At 40.5% G+C, this 26,239-nt stretch overlaps 1 protein-coding gene across 2 annotated transcripts; it reads right to left on the bottom strand.

The window, feature by feature from the left end:
• Window positions 1-4,542: 4,542 nt before the first annotated feature.
• Window positions 4,543-26,029, bottom strand: MYBL2 (MYB proto-oncogene like 2). Of its 2 annotated transcripts, none has more exons than XM_087720825.1 (14): window positions 26,010-26,029; window positions 23,819-23,906; window positions 22,587-22,655; window positions 22,303-22,395; window positions 20,516-20,736; window positions 20,254-20,410; window positions 19,111-19,380; window positions 17,390-17,773; window positions 14,387-14,526; window positions 12,783-12,882; window positions 11,979-12,092; window positions 11,325-11,442; window positions 7,990-8,138; window positions 4,543-6,460 (listed from the first exon to the last, which is right to left on the bottom strand). In XM_087720825.1, exons 1-14 carry the CDS (start codon window positions 26,027-26,029, stop codon window positions 6,332-6,334), a joined length of 2,052 nt encoding a protein of 683 aa, XP_087576951.1. In that variant the 3' UTR covers window positions 4,543-6,331. The 2 variants fall into 2 exon arrangements, with proteins under 2 accessions (XP_087576951.1, XP_087576952.1); XM_087720826.1 differs by having other exon boundaries at window positions 7,990-8,118; window positions 11,326-11,442.
• Between the last annotated feature and the right edge of the window lie 210 nt (window positions 26,030-26,239).

The raw sequence follows: 26,239 nt of genomic DNA, 5'->3' as shown, positions 1-26,239 counted from the left end.
AACTGTCACTTTGAAATCTGTGATTAGATATCCTGGGAAATTAAAATGCTTTGATATTATTTTGCCCTTGTTTTGAACTCTAATGTCAACCGTATGTGCATTAATTCTTTTGCATGAAGCTTGACCTGTTTGTCCAGTGTAAAATCAAGAGGGACGTTGCTGATAGATGATGGTGAGAGAATAAGTGAATGCATCTCTAATTTTATGTGTGATGAGGATCTTATCCATTCGTTGTGCCCAACTCTTAGTGATTCAATAGGCCAGGTCTCTCCACATTTCTGATCTTGCACTACTTGAGTTTTTGTATGCTCTGGCTGGTGTCACCTTTGATGGTGTTTGTGTGTGATAGTGCTTTTGAACATGGGAGAAAGTAGACATCTACAGTAGGCTGGTTGCATAATCTGGTTTCCATGTTTGTAACATTGTACTATTATGTCTGGTTTCCTGTGAGAATCTGTCAGGTTCAGAATTCCTGAGGTTTTTTACTTCAGCAGAAATATTTAAAAACTTTGGAGATCTCTATACAGTTAGTAGTCAGGCGTTCTGGGCTTCAGGAAACCAGTACCAAGGTATTGATCAGGCTTTTGCAGATGCCCCAGCCCGTCCACCACCTCAGCAAGTCTTTTTCAGTGCAACAGTTCCTTGCAATATTTGTAGAAATAATTGTCTGTGGAGAATGATTGGTTGTTTCCTGGAGCACGTCAAATAATTGGTTGCTAGGGGTTGTGTGTTGTTTCTGTTTTTTCTGTCTTGTCTGTTTTCTTTGTGGGGTCTGGATCACACCTCTGAACTGGGTGGTAGATCGTATCCAGCTCCCTTGATTTGTTAATGAGCCAGAAATTGAAGTGCTGGGCTTCTACCTGTTTGCATACTCAATTATTCTAATCCAATGTAGGATTTGTATGAAGGGCATAGGTAGTTGTTAAGAATTTGTAGTCCTGGTTCTTTATTGCAGACATGAGTTATTTAATTCTTTGAAGCAGCTGCATCCTACCTCTGCTATGTAATGCAGGTTACAATCTTGGTAAACTTCCCATACAAGGTTCTGTCTTTCAGTTTGCAGAGTCCTTGTGTGATGTTTTTGTAGGTTTCTGGCGTGGTGCCTAATGGATGGAGTAGCCTGCTGGTGTGTTCTGATGTTTGTTTTTTTTAAATATAGTGTCGTGTTATATAAGTTATATTCTAGGGTACCTTTCTGTTGGTTTCTTTCCCAGACCACCTTTAAATGAAATGGGGGTGGGTCAATAATTCTTTAATATATTTTGGAGGTGGCTCAGAGGCTAAGACGCCGAGCTTGTTGATCAAAAGGTCAGCAGTTTGGCAGTTCGAATCCCTAGCGCCGCATAACGGAGTGAGCTCCTCTTACTTGTCCCAGCTTCAAAGCCAGAGCGCCAGCCCTGTCTGAAGACGTCTCCATGGTCATGTGGCTGCCATGTCTAAATGCCAAAGGCTCAAGGAATACTGTTAGCTTCCCATCAAAGGTGATCCCTGTTTTTCTACTTACATTTTCCTTGAGCCTTTGGCATTTAGACATGGCAGCCACATGACCATGGAGACATCTGCAGACAGGGCTGGCTCTCTGGCTTTGAAACTGAGGTAAGCAACTCCCCCTAGGGTTGGGAACAACTAGCACATATGTGTGAGGGGAACCTTTACCTTTAAGTTCTGCATTCCTGGATGTTGGTGAACTGCAGTACATTTGGAAAACAAATATTGTTTCAAGTCAAGCCTTCAAACCTTAAAGGTAATTTGACAGTGGCTTCAGCTATATTCATCTTCATCCTGGGATAAAGAATAACTCTTCTTCCTGAAGGAAATTAATGCATCAGTGAACCAGAGTCTACTGGAGTGGGAGGCCATAACAACTTTAATGAAATAAATTTTGTTTTCCATTTTGCACATAGCTGACTCAGAAAGCCTATCTGCCATGTTTTTATATTAATCTGATACCGCTTCAAATAAATCTTCATTAAAATCTTCATTTAGTATTTCTGAACACTCTCAGAATGTTCACTCTTAAGAATACATTCTGTAAGATGACATATTTCTAAATGCAAATTAATATTTTTTTAGCCTAGAACTGCAGGTGGTTAATTATGTCCCAATTCATCCCTAAATCCGAAAAATTTTGATCCAGTCAACTCTTATCAGAATTTATAAGTACTCAACTGGGCGTACTCCCAAGGCATTTTCTGTAGTTTCAGAGAATAATTATCTCCCTTCATCAGGATGTTTTCAAATAATTTATGTTCAAACTCTTACTTTTTATCATTACATTTATACAAATATCTAGCTACCAAGGACATCCACAGACAAGCATTTCCTTGTTTTAACTAGAAAACTCTCTAAATAACGGAAGCCCTACAGGACTCTCTTGAGTTTCATTTTTTTTTTTAAATAGATGAAAATGTTAGAATGGCAGTAATAAAGAACAACTCAAAGGCATCAACAGCTTTAAAAGGGTATTTGTGACTTTTTAAAGACTGTAAAGTGGTTCCAGCAAGTGTAATTGACAATAGTGAATAGATGCCAACAATGGCCATACAATTACAATTATAGCTGCCACCATAGTAATGTGCACCAGTTAAGACAAGAATTATTTCTAGGTATATACTACACAGGGCTGGGAAAATATCATCTTGCAAAAGAAACACAGCTTGAATCTTAGGAACGAACCTCAGAGATATGCCTTCCGAGTAGAGGGAGAAACAGTTGAAAAAGACTTCATAGTACTTCTTTCAGACCAAATGTTGCAACTTGACTGCGCATTTCAACATGCAGAGATTTGTATTATAATACAGATCTGTCTTCTTTTGTGTCTGATCAAGAAACAGGAATTACAGGACCACATGTTATGTCATTCTTTGCTGGTATCCCTTCTAATAGCAATAGCTAATATGTACTGCTTCATAGTGCTTTACAGCTCTCACTCAGCAGTTTACAGTCAGCATATTGCCTCCAACAATCTGGGTCCTCATTTTACCCACCTTGGAAGATGGAAGGAGTCAACTTTGAGTCGATCAGAATCGAATAACTCCTGGCAGTGAGTTAGCCTGCAAAACTGCATTCTAACCACTGCGCCACCACACACATGCTGCCCTGGCCCATAAATTTAAATATGAAACCTTGTGTATTTGTATCTAATAAAAGTGTTTGCATTGGTATGGATTTAGAAAGATTTGCTGTAAACAAAAGGCAAAATTTAGTTTGGGATCAACAGTATGTCTTTATCAAGCAGCTTATGAGATACTAAAGCAGACTAGGTAGTTAGGGGATCAAACAAGCACATCTGGGAAGAAGCAAAGTCATGGGCAGTCACAAAAAAGGCCTTTTAACAATTGTCACCAAATTGTTACTTTTAATCTTACAAAAGGAATATTGATTTCAAGAGAAGCAACCCTTCACTGCATTTAATTTACAGCATATTTAAATCAAGCATAGTTTTTGTTCTCGTCCATCTTTTTCAAGACTGTCCCCAATATGCTAAGCAGAATATTGTCTGATGCAACAAAACACATTCATCTTGGCTTAACCCATGCATTTTTACCTCTAGCCCAGTACTTTATCTGAAAACAGGAAGTAGCTCGTCCTCTTTTGCAGTGATCCGTTAATGCTTTCACATCCTTGTTTGCCTTTTCCTTAAAGTTCTCACTAGTAGCCTACCAGTTATGGTTTAAATTTCCCTAGCATACCTCACCTGCTCAATATTCACTGAAAGGTAACCTGTCCTATAGGTATAGGCTCAGGGAAAACAAAGTTTGGCAGACTTCAGGCAAGAAATATTCCCATTAAAAGTTAATTGTTTTCGTTATTAGCCAGGCTCTCTGCTCAATCCCCTTGAAATTTGTTCATCATTAAGTCTTCCTTTATAAGCAATAAGCTCATACAGCAGAATATGTTGGTGAATCAGATTTGCAGAATTAGCAATAGCATTTAATGTTCCTCTTCTAATCTTTTAATTAGACAGCTCCAGTCCAAACCACCCCCACCCCAATTCTGAAATATGCAGTGATGGCAGCCAGCTTTCCAATATGCTGGACTTCAACTGCATTGTTGCCAATTAATGTATTTAATAATCAACTGGCTGGGGGGAATGTGTTAATTGAAGCTCAGCATATTTGAAGGGCCGTCTCATCATGGTAAGAAGTCTGCAAAAGCGCTAATACTCAGCCAAAAAAAAAAAAAACTTTCCAGTTTTCCCCAACCTTATCTGGCATTTTGCATCTTAAGTAGAAAGCAGTATTTCTAATTGTTAGTCTTGTTTTATTTGTATCTTTTCCATTCCTTCAAAGCTATACAGCTTGCCTCACAACAGCCCTGTGAGGTAGGTTATGTACAGAGATAAAGACTTGCTCAATAGCAATCATAGCAGTGTGGATTAGATGGCATAAATAATGAAAGAAATCAAGAGGATACGGCTGGTTCCGAGGGGAATCCAAAACAGATAAAGAAATAGCTTACAAACAGCTGCAAGCTTGAATTTTCAAGAACTTATCAGGCATGATTGATATAATTTCACCATTTAAGATGATCACCAGCTTTGCTACTCAGGAGAGATGCCTTGTGGCACGGGTGTCAAACTAGTCGCATCACATTGCTGTCACGTGATGCTTTGCAATGTTTTTCCCATTCGCTGAGCTGGGGTGGGCGTGGCCTGTGACGCATCCAGCCCTCACGGACACCAGTTTAACACCCTTGTCTTGTAGCTTTTCTTATTTCTATCTACTGAAGTTTCTGCACCTCAAAGAAATAAGAAAAGGTTTTGATTTTAACTAATGAAAATCCTATTTTCAAAAATGAGAACTTAATGGACTCTTCTTCCCTGGAACATCTGTATTTGATATAATCAATATCAGTTTAGAGAATCTCCCATATTCTCAGTGGTTTCACTTCATTCTAATGTCATTCAGACTTTTTCTCTCCCCATATTTTTCTTTCCTGCCTTACCCGTCTTGGAAATTCAGACTTCAAGGGTCCCAATTAAGATATTGATTTACAGACATCAGAGACGCGTATGGGGTGACTGACATTTAAATGCAAATGCATATTTAAAATATTCAAGTACTTCTGAGAAAGGCTTTCATACTGATTGAGGTTCATATTAAACATTTTTTGCAAAAGCAAGCCTACGGATCTGCCCGATAATAGAGATGTAGGTGTACCACAGTTATGTTTCTCTGTCTATTGCACCATGGGCATCAACCTATAGCACAGCAACATGACCCTTTGCCCTAATAACACAGGTTTGCAATTAGCTTCAGGTACCCGGAAGCTGAGTCAGTTGACAAAAAGGATTTGATTTGGCAGGATCTCTCCAAACACCATGATACGCTTCAAATGAATAGCACAAGCCACAAACAGGCACAACTTATCCCAACCACTGTTCTGCCTCCTTTACTGTACACATCAACAATGAGACCCATTCCATTTGCAAGATTACACCAAGGTCGTCTTCTACAGCAAAACTGTATATGTGGCTTTCAGACGTTGTCAGAAGCAAATTTACACCGACTGTAGCTTTTCTTGTGCAGTATGTGCCTTCAGGTTTATACAAAAATGTTCCCCAAAGCCTCCTAGAAGAATGTGCACCCAATACAATCAACTGTTTCTTTCAGATAGCTGGCTTGTTCCTTAGATGGATTTATATTAGGCTGCACTAGAGCAATATGTTGACATCAACGCCCTCTTGTGGACACTGGAAATATTACACAAACTAGGTTTGTATGTTGTGGCTTGCTTTTTAAGTAATCCCGGATTTCCGTAAGGAGCAACAGATGTTGACAAAAGATAAAGGCAGTGATTGCAGTAGTTTTTTAGTCAAAAATGCTCTTAGGAAGTGGTTTCAATGTTTCATAGTGTATCAGATCATCTTCTGGGTTCAGTCTGGCGTTCAGATGCATCCACCTGATAATAGGTAATCTTCCTTTTTATCCGAATCCGCTGCCCAACAATGCAAAGCTGAACAGAGATGGTGGAAACTAACCAGATCTGGACATCCAGGTTTGTCTCATCAGTGTCCAATCATTCAGCTCATGGATCCCTCTTGTAGGTCAATCGAAGTCAAGGACAAAACAGTATCTGTTTCCACTTATGCAAATGGCCTAGGAGGTACGAAAAAGGAGAATGGATATTTCTTTGCACTTAGGGCTGCCACATTCTCGGCATTCTGCTAGGCCCAAATTTTCTACACCCCACTTAGAATCAGAAACTCAGTACAATGCAAATCTCAGAGGTCACAGAAAGAGAAGTTGTGCTGAAAAAGTCAGCTATTTTCTCTTTACCCCCACTTCCATATATTCCCAAAAGCAGAACTACATATTATTAGAGTTTTTCAAGATAGGATCAATGTCCGAGATGTGTGATTCTGCTTCAAAACACCCAGGACTTGACGCGCTTTGTCTTGCATGATCAGCTGATCTTTGGAACCACCACAAGCCACAGTTTTCCAAGCACTGGACATCTACAAAACAAAGAATATAAAGACTCCATTGTACATGCGTCCAAATGATTGAGAAATACACACGAATACAGAAAAAAAACCACCTTGATTTAATGTGGTATGAGATTCCAACCAATTTTGGATTATCAACAATCTGCAATTAAGTTGACCAAAGCTACAACGAATTTGTAAATGTCCCCAAAATGATGTTATTTCAACTAACCACTAACCACAGTTCACTTGATTCCCCCTTGCACATATGTGCTAGTCGTTACCGACTCTAGGGGGCGGTGCTCATCTCAGTTTCAAAACTGAAGAGCCAGCGCTGTCCAAATATGTCTCCGTGGTCATGTGGCCAGCATGATTAAACACCGAAGGCGCACTGTTAGCTTCCCACCAAAGGTGGTTCCTATTTTTCGACTTGCATTTTTTACGTGCTTTCGAACTGCTAGGTTAGTAGAAGCTGGGACAAGTAATGGGAGCTCACGCCGTTATGCGGTGCTAGGGATTCAAACCGTTGAACTGTTGACCTTCTGATCGAGAAGCTCAGCATCTTAGCCATTCAAAGTTACAACAGCCCTAAAAAAGTGATTTATGACACTTATGACCTTTGCAGCATCCCCATGGTCACATGATTTACATTCGGATGCTTGACAACTGGTTCACATATAAGAGGTTGCAGTGTCCCAGGGTCACCTTTTGTGACTTTCTGACAAACAACATTAATGGAGAAACCAGATTTTTCTCAACAAGTGTTAACAATTTAACAACTGCAGTGATTCACTTAACAAATGTCGCAAGAAAAGTTGTAAAATGGGACAAACGCACTAAACAAATGTTTCACTCAGCAACAAAAATATTGGGCTCAACTGTGGTTGTAACATGAGAATTATGGTACCTGCATCCTTATTTCTAAAGCAGGTAATAGCAAATAAATGGAAACAACAAATTGGGAAGGTGACTGCCTGTTTAAACAAGAAAATGATTGTTTTTTCTACAGAAGGTGACTGCAGAGCCTTTGGAATATTTACATTTTTTAATTATTGTTATCACGCAACAGATTTCAAACTAGACCACAAATCAAAATGGCAGGAGAATGAAGCTTATGAAAAGTGCAGTGGCGTAGAAAGAAAAGAATAAAACAAAGCAATGCATTTGTAATTGACAGATATAAAATCATTAAACAGGGACACAGAACTTTTGCCCTGTGGCAACCATTATATTGTCAAAGCAGTATATAGTAAACCATTAAAAAATAATGGTTGACCAAACTTTATAATCAGTTTCAAAGTACAAGAGTAAGTTGACATACAATGACAGACAAACTGCTTCTACACTGTGGCACAGAAAATTTCAGATATGTCTATGCAAGGCCTCAGGAAACAAGTTCAACTTGCCTGAAAGGTGACTTTTCATTCTTGATTCATAAATTTAGAGATGAATCATATAATCATATAAGTTGCTAGGAGCCCAGTAGGGATTTAGCATCCCATTTTTCAAATCCCTAAGATTGTGGCATCTAGCCAATGTCCATGACTGCCTACACTTACCAGAGCTGGTACCCTGAATTTACTTTGGCTTCTTTTGGAAGATGGCACCTTCTCAGTCTTTATGTGCACAAATCCTCTGTTGAGTAAACTGTTGTCATTCTGGCTGCTTGACAAGGAAAAGTTTAGGGACTGCAAAAGAAAATTCATGTATCAGTCAACCAATGAGAAAAGCAAGAGTTGCCAAAAAAATATATAGTTACTGATTTCTTTCCAAGCCATTCCTATCAATCCATTATAAAGCAAGCAAAACAGGCATTTAAAGTAATCAGGAAATGCCCTGATCTTTCAGGCATGGTATCAGTTCTCCAACAGGAAAAACACTTCATTTGCAATACTTTACTATGTTCAAAGTAATAATTCATCAGCATACAGATAGTCCTGGACTTAACAACCATTCATTTAGCGACCACTACAATGGTGCTAGAACAGTGTTTCTCAACCTTGGCAACTTTCAGTCCTGTGGACTTCAACTCCCAGAATTCCCCCAGCCAGCTATGCTGGCTGGGGGATTCTGGGAGTTGAAGTCCAAAGGACTGAAAGTCGCCAAGGTTGAGAAACACTGTGCTAGAAAAAGAAAAGGATTTATGATCATTTTTCACACTTAGGATCATGTTTGGTCACATGATCAAAATTCAGATGATTGACAACTGGCATATATTTATGATGGTTGCAGTTTCCCAGGGTCGTATGATCACGTTTTGCAACCTTCTGACAAACAAAGTCAATGGGGAAGACAGAGTCACTTAACAACCGTGTTACTAACTTAAGTGCAGTGATTCACTTAACAACTGTGGCAAGAAAGGTCATAAAATGGGCCAAAGCTCACTTGACAACTGTCTCACATAGCAACAGATAATTTGGGCTCAATTGTGGTCCTAGGCTGAGGACTACCTTATCTCCAACAATAAGAAATTTCATAACAATTACTCCTGAGTAATGCAAAAGATGACAATAACAAACAAGGCTAACAGACTTATTACCATAATTCAGAATAAACAATCACTTTCCCTCTAGAAAGCTTCACCATATTGGCTGCAAAACTTCCTGGGAATCATAGAAATAGTAGGCTATATGTCTCCCTGGTTTAGCAATTCATAAGATGGCTACGGGCTAAGTTAACTGTACTTGTATCTCCAGTTTAAAAACTACTGTAATCAAATGTATTAATATGTTGCTCAAAAAGGCACATTTGTTTAATTTAACTTGTGTAGTGCTTTAATTGGACAGTATTTTTCCCATCCAATAGCCCAAAGGACCAAGTCAAGATCCCATCTGGTCCAGAGTACTAATAATTCACTTGTGCTGGCAAATTACCATACTTAGCAGCTTAATATAGATTCTAAATGAAATGGGAAAGAAAGCGAACCTCTAATCTACCAATATAAAAAGGTAAAGGTTCCCCTCGCACATACACTATATTGCCAAAAGTATTCGCTCACCCATCCAAATAATCAGAAGCAGTTGTGAGCGAATACTTTTGGCAATATAGTGTATGTGCTAGTCATTCCCGACTCTAGTGGGCGCTGCTCATCTCCGTTTCAAAGCCAAAGAGCCAGCGCTGTCCAAAGACGTCTCCGTGGTCATGTGGCCAGCATGACTAAATGCCGAAAGCGCATGGAATACTGTTACCTCCCCACCAAAGGTGGTTCCTATTTTCCTACTTTCATCTTTACATGCTTTCGAACTGCTAGGTTGGCAGAAGCTGGGACAAGTAAAGGGAGCTCACTCCATTACGCAGCGCTAGGGATTCAAACTGCCGAACTGTCTGATCGACAAGCTCAGTGTCTTAGCCACTGAGCCACCGCATCCCTTTCAATCTACCAATATATTGGAGTATTTAAGAAGAGGTTCAGCCTCTTCTCACCCCACAGCTACTATTGGACTTGCCTATTTAAGAAGAAAGGAAAGCACTGCAACATTGTGCCTTGAACTCCCAATCCTTGCAGGCAATCCAAAAGTATGTCATGGTTGATGGCACCAAAGGCTATTGGGAAATCAAGCAGCACAAGGAGGGTTACACAGAGCATACAAGTGTCTCAACACAGGTGGACCTTGTGAGCAGCCCATGCCTGAGAAAACCTAGATATTCTACTTCCCCCAGGGACTTCTATTACTGTCATATCACTTTCTCCACAACCTACCCTCCAAAAGGGAAAATTCAAGAAAGTTATCTAACACAGCCAGTTACAGACATGAGCTCTTAAGCAGAAGATGTATCACTATCTCCTTCAAGATGACTGACATACCCTTTTCACATAAGTTCTTTAAAATTCTAGAAAAATAGCACCTACTAAAGAAGCTGCTGCCTTATTAAAAGTAATGAATTGAATTCTTGTGCTCCAAGGAAGTTTTTGATCAAAATTGGGGCATTTTGCTATTTTAATGAAGTTCCACATACATTTTTCTTCAATACCATTAACATTTTCCTAGTCTAACTCTTGAGTCTGCAATCCCCCGCCTCATTTTTTTTCCTCCCTGCCCACAATGTGTTTATTATATTTTTATCTGTAATAAAATTGAGCCACTTATCTGCAGGCTGAGAAATGTGGTTGCTAAAAGCAGCGTGGGCCCAATGCAGCTTTCCTGAAACTCAACGGAGACTAACTATTTTGCAGGATGGATGATAATAAGCTGCTGCCTTCTAATTTATAGCATTACAGAAAAGAACATTAACAAGTCAAGTATCAATTACTACATCAGAATTAACGGTGCACAAGTACACAATAATTTTTTAAAAAAAAATCAAATGGGAGTTTGTTGTATTTTATTTTTAAAAAAATACAGTTTCAAGATAATTCATTAGCATTAACAGACAATACCTAACAGTTCTCACTAATATGCTTAAGTGCTCTTACAGAAATTGCTGCCAGAAGGAAATGTTTCATGATCATTTCTGGTACTGAAAATTGCAGGGAATCACAACGCACTGGTAAAGTACAAGCAAATGCTATGAGAATGAAAAACTATCAATTCTCAAAGTACCTAAAAGAAGGGAAAATTCTAAAAAAAGGGGGGAAGACAGTTCTTCACGAAATGTTGCCAGGTTTTATGTAAAATAGAGGTCTTTTGCCAGTATTTGCAAAAACCCAGAACTGAAAACATTAAGCTAAATTTGTCTTATGAAACAGGAAGAGTTTAAAGTGTGTGCATATAATTATGCCTATACATGTACTACACAGTGATCCATTGTGTAAGAACATATGAAATTACCTTCTGGAAGGACAAAGACTGGGGAGATATCAACTTTCCCATAGCAATGAAAGAATATTGTAGCAAGGGAGATATTTTAAAATTGTTATGTGTCACCAACTTACTCTCTCTGGGAACACAGCTCACCTGAGTTTTTTTGAAGCAAATAGGGTTGGTCACAGAGGAAACAGTCAACTTCAAGTCTTCATCAATAACATCCAAAGCAAGGGATTTCCTGACCTTCTTAATTGGACTCCTGTGCAACTGAAAAAAGCAATGGAATCAGGATATTAGCTTTAACCAGGATATTAAAAAAAAGTCTGGGCGCCAGGATTTGTCAGATGCTAAATTTGACTTGTTGTGAATTATTTCAGAAACCTAAACAATCTTGACATGAATTAAGTTTTGGAGAATTAATTTATTTGCACATTCTTGTCACTAAGATCCTTTCAATGCCGGTGGGCGGCAAAGAAAACCCAATGCTAATAAGATTTTCTGGGAAATAACAGCATACCAAAGCAGGGCAATATTAAGTCAAGCAAACCAGGAAGATTAATGCCAAGCCTGCCAGCTCCAGCATAAATTACAATGAACAAACGAACAAGGCTTGTTCAGTCAATTCCCTAAACTGTGGACTAATTGCTACAATTTAGAATTCCTGAAATCTTAAATTTAAAATATCTAAACATAACACACAATGTTTTGAAAATTAAAAATAAAAAACTTTTATTAAAAAAAAGTTAGAAGGACAATTAAAAGGAAAGATAACTTTTAGCAGACATGCTTAATCAGATGCTTACACCCTGTTTTCTCTTCTGTTTCTCTGGCTTCATGTCATCTTCTACAATCAGTTCCATTCCAGCCTCACTCCAGAGTACTTCTTTCAAATCCTCTTCAAGATTAGGTGTTTGGGGCTACAATTTGTGATACAAAGTGGGGTGGGGAGCCAACAAGATGTGATTAGTAGCAGAATCATGGCTAAACATTTCGGCATTTTGTTCTTTACCCTGAGGGAACAGTTCCACCCATTTCTAAAATAGTAACTTTGCCCACATCTATTAATAAATTTTATCTGATTTATTTCTAACGGCACATAATTAGAAGGGAAAAATCTGATTCCCCGAGAAAGCAGGAGATAGAGGGTAGCACAAGAGCTTTGTAGAGAGTTGTGTGGATGGAGAGAAAATTGAAAGGATTCATACCACGATCTCCTATCTATGGTAATCACTATTATATCTTAAAAACAAAGCAATCAACTTTTGATTTTCAGCCTAGTTTCAAAAGATCTCTGTAAAATAATTAATTCAAACCAATACCCTGGCAGCCCACCATATGGGCAGAAATATGGAATTGTGGAAGTAATCACAAGGATCATGTAGTCCAATTCTCTATAATATGTAGGAAAATTATTTAAATCGACCTTGAGAGAACACAAACATGAATGGGAATCAAATTTAATCCAGAAACTGGAATCAGTTTCTTATTAAACTTAGACAAGATATCTTTTTGGACTCCATTTCTTGAGGCATATTAGAGAATCATTAATCTAGTGGGGATATGAGATACAAACATAGAAAGGATCCATGAATTGGCTCAATACATACCAAAGGCCTTATTTGGCCATACTTCTCTAGAGCATTCTTAAAAGGAGTTGGTGTATGAGGTGTATTATCAGCCGTATATTTCTGATCAGGAGTTACAAATCTGAAAACATACATGCAGAAGAGTAAAGCACTGTCATTTTTAAATCCAAGACTGGATTCAGATGAATGACAAAAGAAACAGTCAAAGAAAGTACTATTAACTTTTGGGACCTTAACCTGAGTTAATTTAACTCATGAGGAGGCAGGACTGCTAACTCTAATGTAGCATTCCCTGCCAGCCCACATCACCCAATACATTTATATCCAAAGTATTTGTAAAGGAAACAAATGCTGACAATTTATATATTTATTAAATTTACTTACTGCCCATCTCACAGCAATCACCATAAAAGCCACGGCTGCACAGTGGTTAGAAATCAGTACTGCAGGCTACTCCTGCTGACTGCTTGCAATTTGGCAGTTCGGATCTCACCAGGCTTAGGTTTGACTCAGCGTTCCATCCTTCTGGGGGTGGGGGAATGAGGACCCAGATTATTGGGAGGCAATATGCTGACTTCCCTGAAAATACGACTGGAGAGGGGGGTTGCGCAAGCGGCTGTTCTGCTCTCACTCACCCGCCTCCCAGCCTCACGATGCATGGCCCAGTTCTCATTACAGAGCCAGGGCACCTCCGCCATCCCAGCCTGGCTTTTTCCGCAGCTTCCAACCCGAGTCTTTCGGCAGTGACTGATCTGGGCGCATGCTCTATGGTTGTGGGTCAGCTGCCTGCAGAGCATACAACCATAGAGCATGCACCCAGAGTGGCAGCCATGCATTGGGAGGTGGGTGAGCAAGAGCAGAAAAGCCACTCACGAAACACCCCCTCCCCTTTCCAGCCGTGCAGAGCACCATTCACTGGCATTTGGAAGGTGCCAAGCCGCGGGAGCCTGGAGGTGGCGAACAGGGCCTCACGTGGCTTGGCGATACCCCTAGGTCAGTGAATGGCGCTGTACCCGGCTACAAAGGAAGTTTGCCAGGTGGCTGCTCGTGAGCATGGTTGCTTCATGGCTGTTGTGTTGCGCTGCTGTGACACCGCAACACAGCCATTCGCCCATGAGGCTGTACCCCGCTTTTTGGGAACCCGTTTGCAAGAGAGCAGCCGCCCGGCAACCCCCCTCTTCAGCTGAGCACAGCGCTGCTCACCAACCTAGCGATAACCCGAAGGCACCAAGCAACACAATCACCTTTGCCTCCCCCCAGGTTCCCGCAGCTTGGCACCTTTGAGATACTGCTAGGTTGGTGAGCAGTGCTCTGCCTGGCCGGAGGTGGGGGGGTTGTCCAGGAGACGTGTATGCAGGGGGGTGGGGCCTTATATTTTTGCCCACCCAAAAAATGTGGCATGGCTGTACTATGAAGACATGTCGAATTTTCGGGGAAATACGGTAAGTCTTAGTGCTATTGCTATTTGTAGTAAGATATTTCCAATGTGCAATAACGCACATTATGCAATAAAGCATACAAAAAGTTCCTCTTGTTTCACTCTTATCTCCTGTATGCTTTGCCTAAGGCCTCTTGAATCAGAATGTGCATCTTGGGGGGGGGGGGGAGACAGAAAGGAGACTTACGCAGAGGTCTTCTGCAGTAGTGGGGTCTTATCCCTGTGCAGTGGTGTTGTCACAATCACCTTCTGGCTGCAAACGGGTGTAGAAGTTAAGGAGGGGTTCTCCAAATCAAAAGTGTCTTGTTTGGTCCATAAATTCAGGAACTACAAGGTAAAAAAAATTAATATTTTATTTTTCATAAAGGTGTAAGAATAGAATAGGATTCTTTATTATTCTTTATTGGCCAAGTGTGATTGGACACACAAGAAATTTGTCTTTGGTGCATATGCATATGTACATAAAGAAAAATAAAATAGAATACATTCATTAAGAATCATAAGATACAAACTTAGTGATTGTCATAGGTTACGAATAAGCAATCAGATTATACTAGGAAACTAATAAATCTATAAATTTTAACGATACAAGCAACATGGTTATAGTCATAAGTGGAAAAAGATAGGTACTCTATTTCCCTGAAAATAAGACCTCCCCAGATAATAAGCCCAATCAGGCTTTTGAGCGTATGCGCCAAAATAAGCCTTCCCCCCAAAATATTGCAACACGGCAGCAGCAATGAGGTGACCATGCTTGCCACCTCCTGCACCTCAAAAATAATAAGACCTCCCCGAAATTAAGGCCAAGTGCATATTTCGGGGGGGGGAATAAGACCCTGTCTTATTTTCGGGGAAACACGGTACTAGGAAAGAGATCATCTCAAAGCAATTTGATGAATGTTGCAGAGAGAAGGTAACAGGATGGAGGGGAAAATGAAAACACGAATGTAATTCCTCATCCAAGAACTTCAGAGGACAGAGCAGCGTGTCTGCTCTGCAACATCCTGCTCACTCTCCAGCATGCTCACAACCACACATTTTCCGGTTTGGACACTCAGTGCCAAAAAGGTTCGCCATCACTGCTCTAGAACTCACAAAAGGAAGTTAAGTTTGTGGCCTGATTTATTTCTACACATTGATATGTTTTCCCTCCATACTAATCTGGAAGAGTTGGTATGGAGGAGAACTGTTACTTAACCTTTGCTCTGCCCCACGGCAATTGCCTTGCTTCCCCAGTTGGGCTCAAAAATTGCAAATAAGCCAAGCTTTTTAAAATAGAGGGAGAATCCCTTAGGAAGGAATTGTTTCCTCTTCTTGGCCTCAGGCTTGGAGTAAAAAGCTATAATTCAACAGAAACACATTAACAATTCCTGAAAATATTAGTTGAAATTGTGCCAGGCAGTATTGGATTTAATAGAATGGACTCAGTAAAGTCAGCTTATGAATAAAGAAGAAAATACCTTTTCAAATCATTTCTCTTACTTTGTTTGAGACATGGGAACGGAGGTAAACATATATGTGTAATCCAATGCCAAATTTAAATCCCTATAGCTTTTAATACCAAATTCTAATTTTTAATTGATATCAGGTCTGCAAAGAATGCATTTTCAAATCTTGGAAACTGATATAGCAGGAGAGCTCCCATACTGGCAATAAACATGACACAGGATGTCAGTATGGAAACACCTGGTAACAGTTTTACAACAACAAACCTCCAACAGCATTTGTCTATGTTCAATCATCTGTAAGAAGCAAGATCCTCAGGGCACTTTCTATCTTAAAAGTTATTGAGGCCAAGCAAAAAAGGCCCAGGTTGCTAGTGTTGGGGCTCATAAATTCAAAAAAAAAAACCCCACAAAACTACATAACAAGGCTGGAGATGAAGGACAATATCCATTTCAAGGACAATATCCATCTCAAGTAAATGCCTAACCCAGACGTGTCAAACTGGTGGCTGGTGGGCTGGATGTGTTATGTGCAAGCCACGCCCACCCCAGCTCAAATGAAGGAGGAAACATCATGAAAAGTCATATGATGGCAACGTGGCACAACATTGACACCTTTGGCCAATGTAAGAATACAGTCCAAGAAGTCCATACAAATTTCACACATGGAGGGAAATCTTTTGTAAGCAGAAACTCAAGAGGAAGCAAATCAAACAAACAAATCAAGCCCAAAACAATCACTGATTTTTAGAGCCACAAAATGTCTGTATTCCACATCTTAAAGTCGCTGTGGTTGAGGAACACTTCTTAGGGATAAAAACAAACAAATATGGTGCAAAAGAAAACAGGGTGCTGTAAAATGAGAATCCAGACGCTATGATGTACAAGATTACAACAAGTAGTCCTTGACTTACGATTTGTTTTATGACTGTTCAAAGTTACAACAGTGCTTAAAATGTTACTTGCAATGACCCTCTCATATTTAAGATTGTTACAGTGTCCTTGTGGTCACCACTTCTGATCATCCCAGGAGGCTTCCAACAAGCAAAGTCAATGGAAAAAGTTGGATTGCTTAATGACTGCGGCAAAAAGGTTGTAAAATTGAGCACAATTCATTTAATGACTACATTGCTCAGTGAAGGAAGTTCCAGTCCCAACTGTGATTATAAGTCAAGGACTACCTGTACTGTAGAAAAATTGCCTTGGCTTGCAAAAGATTGCCACCAATTTCTGATTCTATCAGGATATAATCAGGCCAATTTCTAACATTTAAAAGCACCAGGAATGGTATTGTGTATCATTTTCATCTCATATCAAGCTGGATTTTCCTCAAACTGATGCCCTGTGCTACAATTACAACATCCAAAATCCCCAATCAGTTTGGGCACTTTCTGTCAAACTGCCAGCAATCTGGAAGGTGCAGTTTTCATCAAATTAAAAAAACAGATAGGAAGATAGGAAAAGATAACCTATTCTTTCCTGCCAATAGCCCAAAAGTCTATATAAATTATATATGGTAGTTACTGATGACTGATTTTCCTTAGTCTGAATTCCCTCCTTCAAAGTAGGTTTCAAATGCAGTCTGACACCTTTCACTCCGATAAATACACATTCCACCAAAAAAGGATGCTGTCAATTGTCAAAATTGACCATTACATCATTAAATGTAAGAGAGCACCTTGGCACAATTAGCCTTTATCTTGTTCTTTTTTTGTCCATTTCGTTGCCAGTTCATTCCAACCTACCTGGGATGGGGAGAATGGCAAAGTTTTGACAGGCGTGCTTTTAACCGGAGTGCTCTTGGGTGTCATACAGGAATCAAGGAAGGAAAGGCTTGCACTGGTGCCACTCTCTAAAACTGGCGAGAGACTTATTTTCCTCTTCTTTTGCCTCTTGAGCACGGTGGGGGTGCCAAAGCTCATGTCTGTGCAAGGTGAAATGGGGATGAGTTCACCCTTACTCCCTTTGCTGAGATCCGAAATGGTGTGGCCATCTAAACGGTATTCTGTCACATTCTGTGATGAGCAGTAGGGTTTTATAGAGGCTTGCCTCTCTGGACTGTTGCTACTACTTGCAGATAGGTCATCAGGTAAGTCAAACTGAGAGAGATCACACCAGCCATCTGGGTCCTGCCAAAATAGGAATGTTCAGAGTAAGTTCCAGGTCTAAGATGAGACTGCAGATAACAAACAAGAGGAAGAGGTAAAAAATTCTGCTCATAGTTTTGGGATATGAGTTTTACTATCACAGCAGCTGAAATCAACCCATAAGCCTCTTATGGAAGTTTCTACATCCGTGATGGCAAACCTATGGCACGCATGCTAGAGGTGGCATGCAGAGCCTTCTCTGAGGGCACGTGCGCCATCGTTTCAGCTCAGCCAGTCAGTCGTTGAGTTTCCAATACGTGTATCCGCGCCAGCCAACTGGTCGTTGGGTTTCTGAAGTGCACATGCACACTGGTCATCGGGTTTCTGGCGCCCTGGCACCACGCATGCCTTCTGGTTTGGGCACTCTGTGCCTAACAGGTTCGCCATCATTGTTCTAGATCAATTTCCTGCGCTACTTGAGCGCCTGTTGGTAGATAGATTTTGAGTACACTAAAGACAACTGAGCCAAATCACCCAGCCAGCACCTCTAAATTAGAAGTAGAATTTGGATTTTCTCCATTCATAATCCAGTACCTTAACCATTATATTCAGCTTATGGGAATGAATATAACCAGTGGTCACATATAAATCACCAAACCACCAATAAATCCCAAAACATTAAAATCAAGTCAAAATCTGCAAAGATATACTGTATACACATTCAAAGATACATTTACAACGTTTAAGCCAATAAAAATGGCAATCAGATTCACTACAGTATCCACAGAGTATTCACTCCACCAAAATGACTATTTCTTTCAAATAATCTTTCCTGCCGCATTCTCTTCCTACCCTTGATTATAGTTAAAACTAGCTGATAACCTGATTATTTATTTATAAGGGGAAAATGTCCGGACCAAACGTAATTTCTAATGTTGGATTTTCCCCCTTTCCAGAGGGAGCTCCATTGTGGAGTACTGTGAAGCCATTGCCATGGCAACTCCATTGCTCTGTACAGTAGAAGCCATTTGAAGGCATAACAGGCTGTATCGTAACAGAACACACACCCCGAGGGGTGTCTTACCCCCACAGTGTTTGTCTCCAGAGAGTAAGCCATCTGTGTACCATGTTTGGTTGAAATTGCTCAAGGCGTTCCAGAGTTATGTTGAAAGACATACATACACAGACACACACACAGACACACACACACACACAACCATTTTTATATAGATAGATTTGGCAACCTTAAGATCTATAGACTTGTAACTCCTTTGCTGGCTGCGGAATTCTGGGAGTCAAAAGTCTATAGAACTTAAGGTTTCCTAATTTGAAAAATACTGAGGTAGTTCATTAAAATATTCAATTAAGTCATGTCTTACAGATTCAATCATGTCCAGGGCTTCTGAAATATCTGGAGCTGGAGCTGTACATAAATAATTGTTTCCTTCAACTACCCATGTGCACACAGGACTCCCATTCAGAGGATCATCAGGTGCCATGGTTTCTGATACTTCATTGGCACTGGGCTCCACTAGGCTTTCAAGCATTGGCTCAGATGGCAACATCTGCAGGTCTGCTGGCTCTTCATCAGCAACTTCTTCCTTCTTTACTTCCAAAGTCTGGACAGGCCAGTTGGTCAAAAAATGCTGCTGTGAGAGATAAGTGAAGATTTGTATCACTATAAACAAACACATACCTTATGTTCCAAGCTGTGGATTGTAAAATCAGAGGTTGGAAGAACACAAGTAAAACCTATAGAAAACAATATTTTTGTAAATCCAGATGTTGGATTTCAACTCTGTCACCACCAATAGAGCCGAGGTGGCGCAGTGGTTAGGGTGCAGTACTGCAGGCCACTTCAGCTGTTATCTGCAGTTCAGCGGTTCTAATCTCACCAGCTCAAGGTTGACTCAACCTTCCATCCTTCCGAGGTGGATGAAATGAGGACCCAGACTGTGGGGCGATATGCTGACAAACTGCTTACAGAGCTGAAAGCCCTATGAAGCAGTATATAAGTCTAACTGCTATTGCTAATATGGTCAAAACTGATAGGAGCTTCTTACCATATTTCTGAAAGAACAGTCACTTCGATGATTTTTATTTTATTTTCTTTCTTGCTTCCAAATACTGCCTCCCTCCCAGCCCTTTACAGAGCTAAGCCTTGCAGAAAGAAAGATTACATCCAAATCTCAGCATTCTGGAGATAAAATATTTCATTCTACTTGGAAACTTTCTGCTTTTCCCCCCCAGAATGCAGTGATTTAGCAATTCTGGGTATAGCTTGTAGTTTTCTGGAATAAATCTTCTAGAAGACAAAGTGATTTGTGATGTTCCAAGAGTGACCATTCATGCCATGAAAAAGAATATTCCAGAAATATTGTACCTTATAATTCTAACCCTAGATATGTTGCATTTTGCACATCCATATTTCATCTAGCACTACAATACATAATCTTCTTCAAAACTAAATTTGTTATTCAAACATTCTGTAGGCAGCTGAAAGATAAAATGTTTTGCACTACCTGATTTTCCCCTTCTGGTGTATTTTGTCCTTCCTTGCCTTCCACCTCTACAAGCAAATAAAGAGGTTTGGATTCCTTTGCTTCATTAAGGAAGCCTCCCGTGTCCACCTTCCTTTTGATAGTAGAATTCCAATGGTTTTTCACAGCATTATCAGTCCTTTAAGCATAGATGATAAATACGTGCAGAATTAGCCAGGAGAAGCAGCAGCAAGCAAGCTCTGCTATTCTGAAAGATGGCGGCTTCAACAGCCTTTAAACATACCTTCCAGGAAGCAGCTTGGCAATCTCAGCCCACCGGTTTCCAAGTATCTTGTGGGCGTCACATATTATGCGGTCCTCCTCTTCCGTCCAGGATGATTTCTTGACTTCAGGGTTCAGGTGGTTGTGCCAACGTTCCCGGCATTGCTTTCCTAGCCGGCCTTTCAAATGCTTCGCTATGAGCGTCCATTGCTTTGTGCCATATTTTTTCACCAATTCAATGACCTCATCACAAAAATAAAATGGTTACATTTAGTTTTGTTTACTGGATGCACTTTTGACATTCAGCCATTATACAAGAATCTACGGTTTGTAGAAAGATGCAGTTAAGCGTATTGATCTGAAACCAGAAATATTTCTATTGGGCATAATACCGGAGGGTTATGACAAAGGGACCACATATCTAGTTTTGCATGTACTGACAGCAGCAAGGATAGTATTTGGAAACTATTGGAAAAATGAGAATACCCCATCAGAGGAGGAGATAATTCGGAAAATTTCAGGTTGTGCCGAAATGGACAGATTAAAAATAAAAGATAAAGAGGACACAGAATATTACTTGATATAGAATAGATCTTATGAATGGTTGGAGACAAGAGGTAGAAATTAGATGAAGAAAGATCACTGCTATGTATGAATTAAATACAACGATGATTTATAATTATAAATACGCCAATATAATCAACAGAAGTATAAAAAAGCCAATATAAAGATAAATTTAGCTAAAACTACTCTGTCAGATTATTACTATTGTTACCAGTATATGTATAAAAATAAATATATACTGGAGAACCAGTTCGGGGGCGTGGCAGGCCTGGGTCGCTCCGGTTTCAGGTTCAGCTGAACCAGTAGGAACCTACCCTGGTCCGTGTGTGTGTGTGAATTCTTTACCTTGCTTCTGTAAATGATATACCCTGACAATGCAGTGTATTCAAAATATTTATGAATAAAAAAAATAAAAGAGAGGCAGTTAAACAGGTCCATGCATTTCTGATCCACTTTGGGCTAAAGACACTCATTTTTGTTTTTAGGCTCTCTTTAGAACTGGGGAAACCACCCCAACTTGAGGATAAGGGTTTAATATCTTGAAGGGGCAAAATCAGCATTTCAAGGCATAACACTTTCTCAAAAAACAAAAACAAATTGCCCAACATTGGGGATATGATGGAGGCTGCAGAAGGAGTATAGAGCCGAGGTGGCGCAGTGGTTAAATGCAGCACTGCAGGCTACTTCAGCTGACTGCAGTTCTGCAGTTCGGCTGTTCAAATCTCACCGGCTCAGGGTTGACTCAGCCTTCCATCCTTCCAAAGTGGGTAAAATGAGGACCCGGATTGTTGTTGGGGGCAATATGCTGACTCTGTAAACTGCTTAGAGGGGGCTGAAAGCCCTATGAAGCGGTATATAAGTCTAACTGCTATTGCTATTGCTATAGTATTAGACAGCCCACATAGTTCAAAATGCAATAAATGTTTGGATTCTCTATTATACTACAAGATTTTATATTGTGTGAAGGGGGCAAAATATTTGAATTATATCTCTTATCTTCCAACCAGAAGTTGCACTCAGGCTGACATCCGTCACACTTGTAGATATAAACCCAGATTTCCTGCCAATGTTCTGGCTGGAAATTCTGCAAGGGCACTAGGTTGTGAAAGCCTTGCTTGCGAATTATGCCCAGCAATTCCTCCACTTCTTATATTAGGCAACCTGGGTGCAACCTGGAGTTCCTTATCACACAGAAGACAGTTTCAGTTCCTCCGCTCCAAAAGTAACTACTGAACAATGAATTACCTTCTGATCTTCTTGTTTAGTCCAGGGCCCTTTCACAAGAACAGGGTTTAGCACTCTTAGCCAGCGATACTGACATTGCTGTTCAGTGCGGTTCTATGAGAAAATTTAAATAGGTTTATGTTAAGTGAAACATTAGTGGGACAGAAATAAAAATCGAAAGCAAGAGAGACATGCATTAGCACTTTAACCAGCAGCCAAATTTCTGCAAATTTGGTTTTCAATTGTTTCTGCAGATAGGGAAAACAACAACAAGAAAGCCTATTTAACTGAAAAATTCCACTTACAGGAAAATGGCCTGCTAGGAATTTCCAGTCATGTCCAAACTGCGTCACCAGAGAATTCAGCAGCTCATCCTAAAAAGAGCAAGATTGTCAGTATATGTCAAAACCTAACACAAAATAAGGAACAGAATCTTGAATTCTTATGTGATTTGACAACACTGAACAACTATCCATAGGTAGGTTACACTGCTATCACCAAGTATACAATGCAGCAGGAATAGCACATAGGATCTGATAGAAACAAATGCTTTGTCCAAATGGCCAACTCTGATGTATGGAGAAATATAAAACCTCAATTGCCCCCTTCAAGAACTTTCAAGATCCCCGGACTTGATTGTAGATTATACAATAAAATATTACCTTACAGAAATTCTAAACACACAATGCATGGATTTTATAACAGGAAGCAAAAAGAACCGGATAGGTGTATATAATTTATCAGAAACGAAATTTTGCCCTGGATTTTGCTTCATAGGACAATATCCAAATGAACATTACAAACAGAAGCATCAGTAGCAAATACAGAGCTCTGGTAAATATTTACTATCCAAAGAGCTGACTCATAAATGCATCTTTGGTATTACTGATAGTCTTTGATTTACAACCAAAATTGGGAATTGATTTTCTGTTGCTAAGCAAGGCGCTTGTTAAGTGAGTCATGCCAAATTTTATGACTTTTGCCAAAGTTGTTTAGAGAATCACTGTAGTTATTAAGTAAAGCATATGATTGTTAAGTGAATCTGGCTTCTCCGACTGAATTTGTCTGAAGTCAGCTGACTAAGTCACAAATGGTGATCACATGATCCTGGGACACAGCAACCACTGAAAATACATACCAGTTGCCAAGTGCCTGAATTTTGATCATGTGACCCTGGCGATGCTACAACAGTTTTAAGCATGAGGATCAGTTTATATGTCACATTTTCCAGTGCCATTGTAACTTTTGATGGATGCTTAATAAATAGTTGTAAATTGAGGACTATCTGCTTTTTTCACTTACAATTTGGTCAATAACAAGACCTGTCTGTGTTCCAACTATTTACTGATTTGTAAGAATGTTAAGCGTGTTTTCCTTTTAATAATTCAAAAGCAGGCTAGTCCTGTTTATTTACTATCTTTGTATCCAAACATGTCAGTGGATCTTTTCTTATGCATTTACCTCATTCAGAGTCTCACACCTGCTTGGCCCAAGGCCAATCTCCCCAATTTTTCTCTATGAATAATACAATACATACTTCTTCACGAGACCACTTGACTTTACATCTGTTATCCCGTCGGTCTATCACATCTGAATCCTGGTAAAGCAGTTCTTCTTGCTCTTCACTATTATAATATATTAAAAGAGAGAGAGATGTTATATTTAAGCATTCACTTACAAATACTAATTCATTTCTATCTAGTTTAGCAGAATAAAACACTTCAGCAAAACCTTCACCTGCAAACACTCAGTTCTTCAAATCACTTTACACACACACTGGTATCCCTATACACTGGACTAATCCATCCATTGCTCTGGAAGCCAAAGGGAAAAAATTACATATACATTCTATAGCCATACTGACATTTCAAAATGTCTTCACAATGAAGCCTTAGAAACACTGATCTCATCTCATTTGTAAATCTGTCAGTTGTCCTCATGCTTGGAATTTTCTCTTTGGAAATCCGCCAAAGCCCACGCCTGAACAGCTTCCGGCTTCCTATATTCTAACTTGCTCTTCGTAACCAGAAAGAAGATAGTATTATTGATCTAGAACAGGGGTAGTCGGTTCCACCACAAATCTGCGAAGCCCTTATCCGCGGAGACATAAGCGCAAAGACTAATTCACGCCGTTCTAAGCGCTAAGAAAAAACGCGACCCTACCGCAATGACATAATCGCGGAGGGCAAATTCGCGCATTCCCAAGCACTCAGTACCCTAACCCTAACCCTAACCCTAACGCTAAACCTAACCCTAACCCTAAAACAAACCCCTAAACCTAATCCTAACCCTTACCTTAATTGAAGTCGGCTTTCTGCCGCGGCGCCGTTTTAAAGTGCCCTTCTGTTGCCGCGCTGTTGTCGCGGCGGTGATGACACGCGGTGATGACGTCGCAGCTTTAGCGCCACGATTTTATCACTGCGATTTTGACGAGCGCGGTTTTGTCGTGCCACAGGGTAGTCAACCTTTCTATACCTACCGCCCACTGGTTCCACAGTAACGATGATTTATAAAGTAGGGAAGTAACTTTACTTTATAAAATTTATAAAGCAGTGTTACAGCAAACCCCTACCGCCCACCATGAAAGCTGGAACGCCCACTAGTGGGCGGTAGGGACCAGGTTGACTATCACTGATCTAGAACTTCCCTAGAATCCTTGCAACATTCTGGGAAATAAGGCCAGCAAGTCAAATTCATTCTTCTCATGAGATCAGTAGCTAAGATATTTGTTTAATCTGAGATCTTAAAACAGAGCCCTTCACATTAGAGTCTAATGTGCTATAAATCCATACCAAGCATTTAACTCCTTGGGATTTAAAAAAAACTTGACTCCATCATTACAGTACCGTACATTACAAGCGGAGATCCCACTATCATGGTTTCAACTGCTCCCCCCTCCCATTTCATCTAAATCCTAAAACTATGAACTTGAATCTAGCTACCCAGGGTAGCCTTATTAAGGTCATCCCAAAGGTGCTTTTTCAAGAAGTAACTGGACTTTCTGCTTTTTCTTTGAAGGTGTTTCGCTTCTTATCTAAGAACTTCTTGTATAAGCTTCTGTAGAGCTGAAGAAGCCCCTTGGGTGAGAAGCCAAAGGTCTTCAAAAAACAAACCAGAAAGTCCAGTTGCTTCTTGAAAAGGCACCTTTGGGGACAACCATGACCTGGATGACTGAGAATCTCCATAGACACTTATGAAGGTCATGAGCTAAAGCCACGTTTTTTCAATCTGGAGTCACTCCTTTGGGGATGGAAGGAGAAGGAACCAAGGTTGGAGAGAACTTCCCTTCTCAACCCGGAGCAATGTGTCCTAGACAAAAAGGGCTCAACCTATTTTCCTCTCTCCCCCCCCCCCCATTTCCCCAGCCGCAGCCTGGAGGGAAAAAAGGTTCCTTTTGCCGCCCAGGCGAGCCATTTTAAGGTCTCCATTTCAGATAATCAGCAGCGTCCCCCGTCCTCTTCCTCTTCTTCCACCCCAGCAAGATTGGCAATCTGTAGGCACCTCTGCCACGTTTGCTCCATAGGTTCATTCGCTTTATGAAGCCCACCGCCGGGGGGGAAGAAGCGGCGGGATAAATGGACGAAACGGGAGCAAGCGCTTTCGGGTTGGGGAGAGGAGAGAAGGTGGGAATTGGCTCCAGAAAAGGCGGGAGGGGAGAAGCAACACCCCCCCACCCCCGGTCTCTCTCTGCGCAGCCCTCCTAAAATGCACGGCTTCCCGCAACTCACCCGCGAGCCCGACGAGACATTCTGCCTTTTGCAGGAAAATCATAAACCCAGCCAGAAGTTTTCCAATGACTTGCTTTAGGGAAATGAGCTACCGAAAAGGACCCGACGGAGATGTCGCTGCCGCCGCCAGGGCAGCTGCGCAAAAAAATGCCGCTTAAACCTTCCCAAAGCACTCCGGCGCAACTGCAAGCGCGCTCGCCGCCTCCCGCCCGGGAACCCAAAAGCGGACT

This window comes from Thamnophis sirtalis, unplaced genomic scaffold (genome assembly GCF_051295495.1).
Source record: "Thamnophis sirtalis isolate CommonGarterSnake01/CBP01778 unplaced genomic scaffold, rThaSir2_p1.2 scaffold_7, whole genome shotgun sequence".
Classification (NCBI taxonomy): Eukaryota; Metazoa; Chordata; class Lepidosauria; order Squamata; family Natricidae; genus Thamnophis; species Thamnophis sirtalis.
This window is presented reverse-complemented; position numbering and strand designations above follow the sequence as displayed.

Bases quoted from the DNA above. Each gene is read 5' to 3' on its own strand.
- MYBL2 (XM_087720825.1), bottom strand. From the start codon at position 26,029: ATGTCTCGTCGGGCTCGCGG. The intron at 22,656-23,818 runs GTATGTATTGTA...TGCTCTTTTTAG, and splicing joins TCAAGTGGTCTCGTGAAGAA to GATGAGCTGCTGAATTCTCT. The intron at 12,883-14,386 runs GTAAGTCTCCTT...GTATGTTTTCAG, and splicing joins CTACTGCAGAAGACCTCTGC to ATTTGTAACTCCTGATCAGA.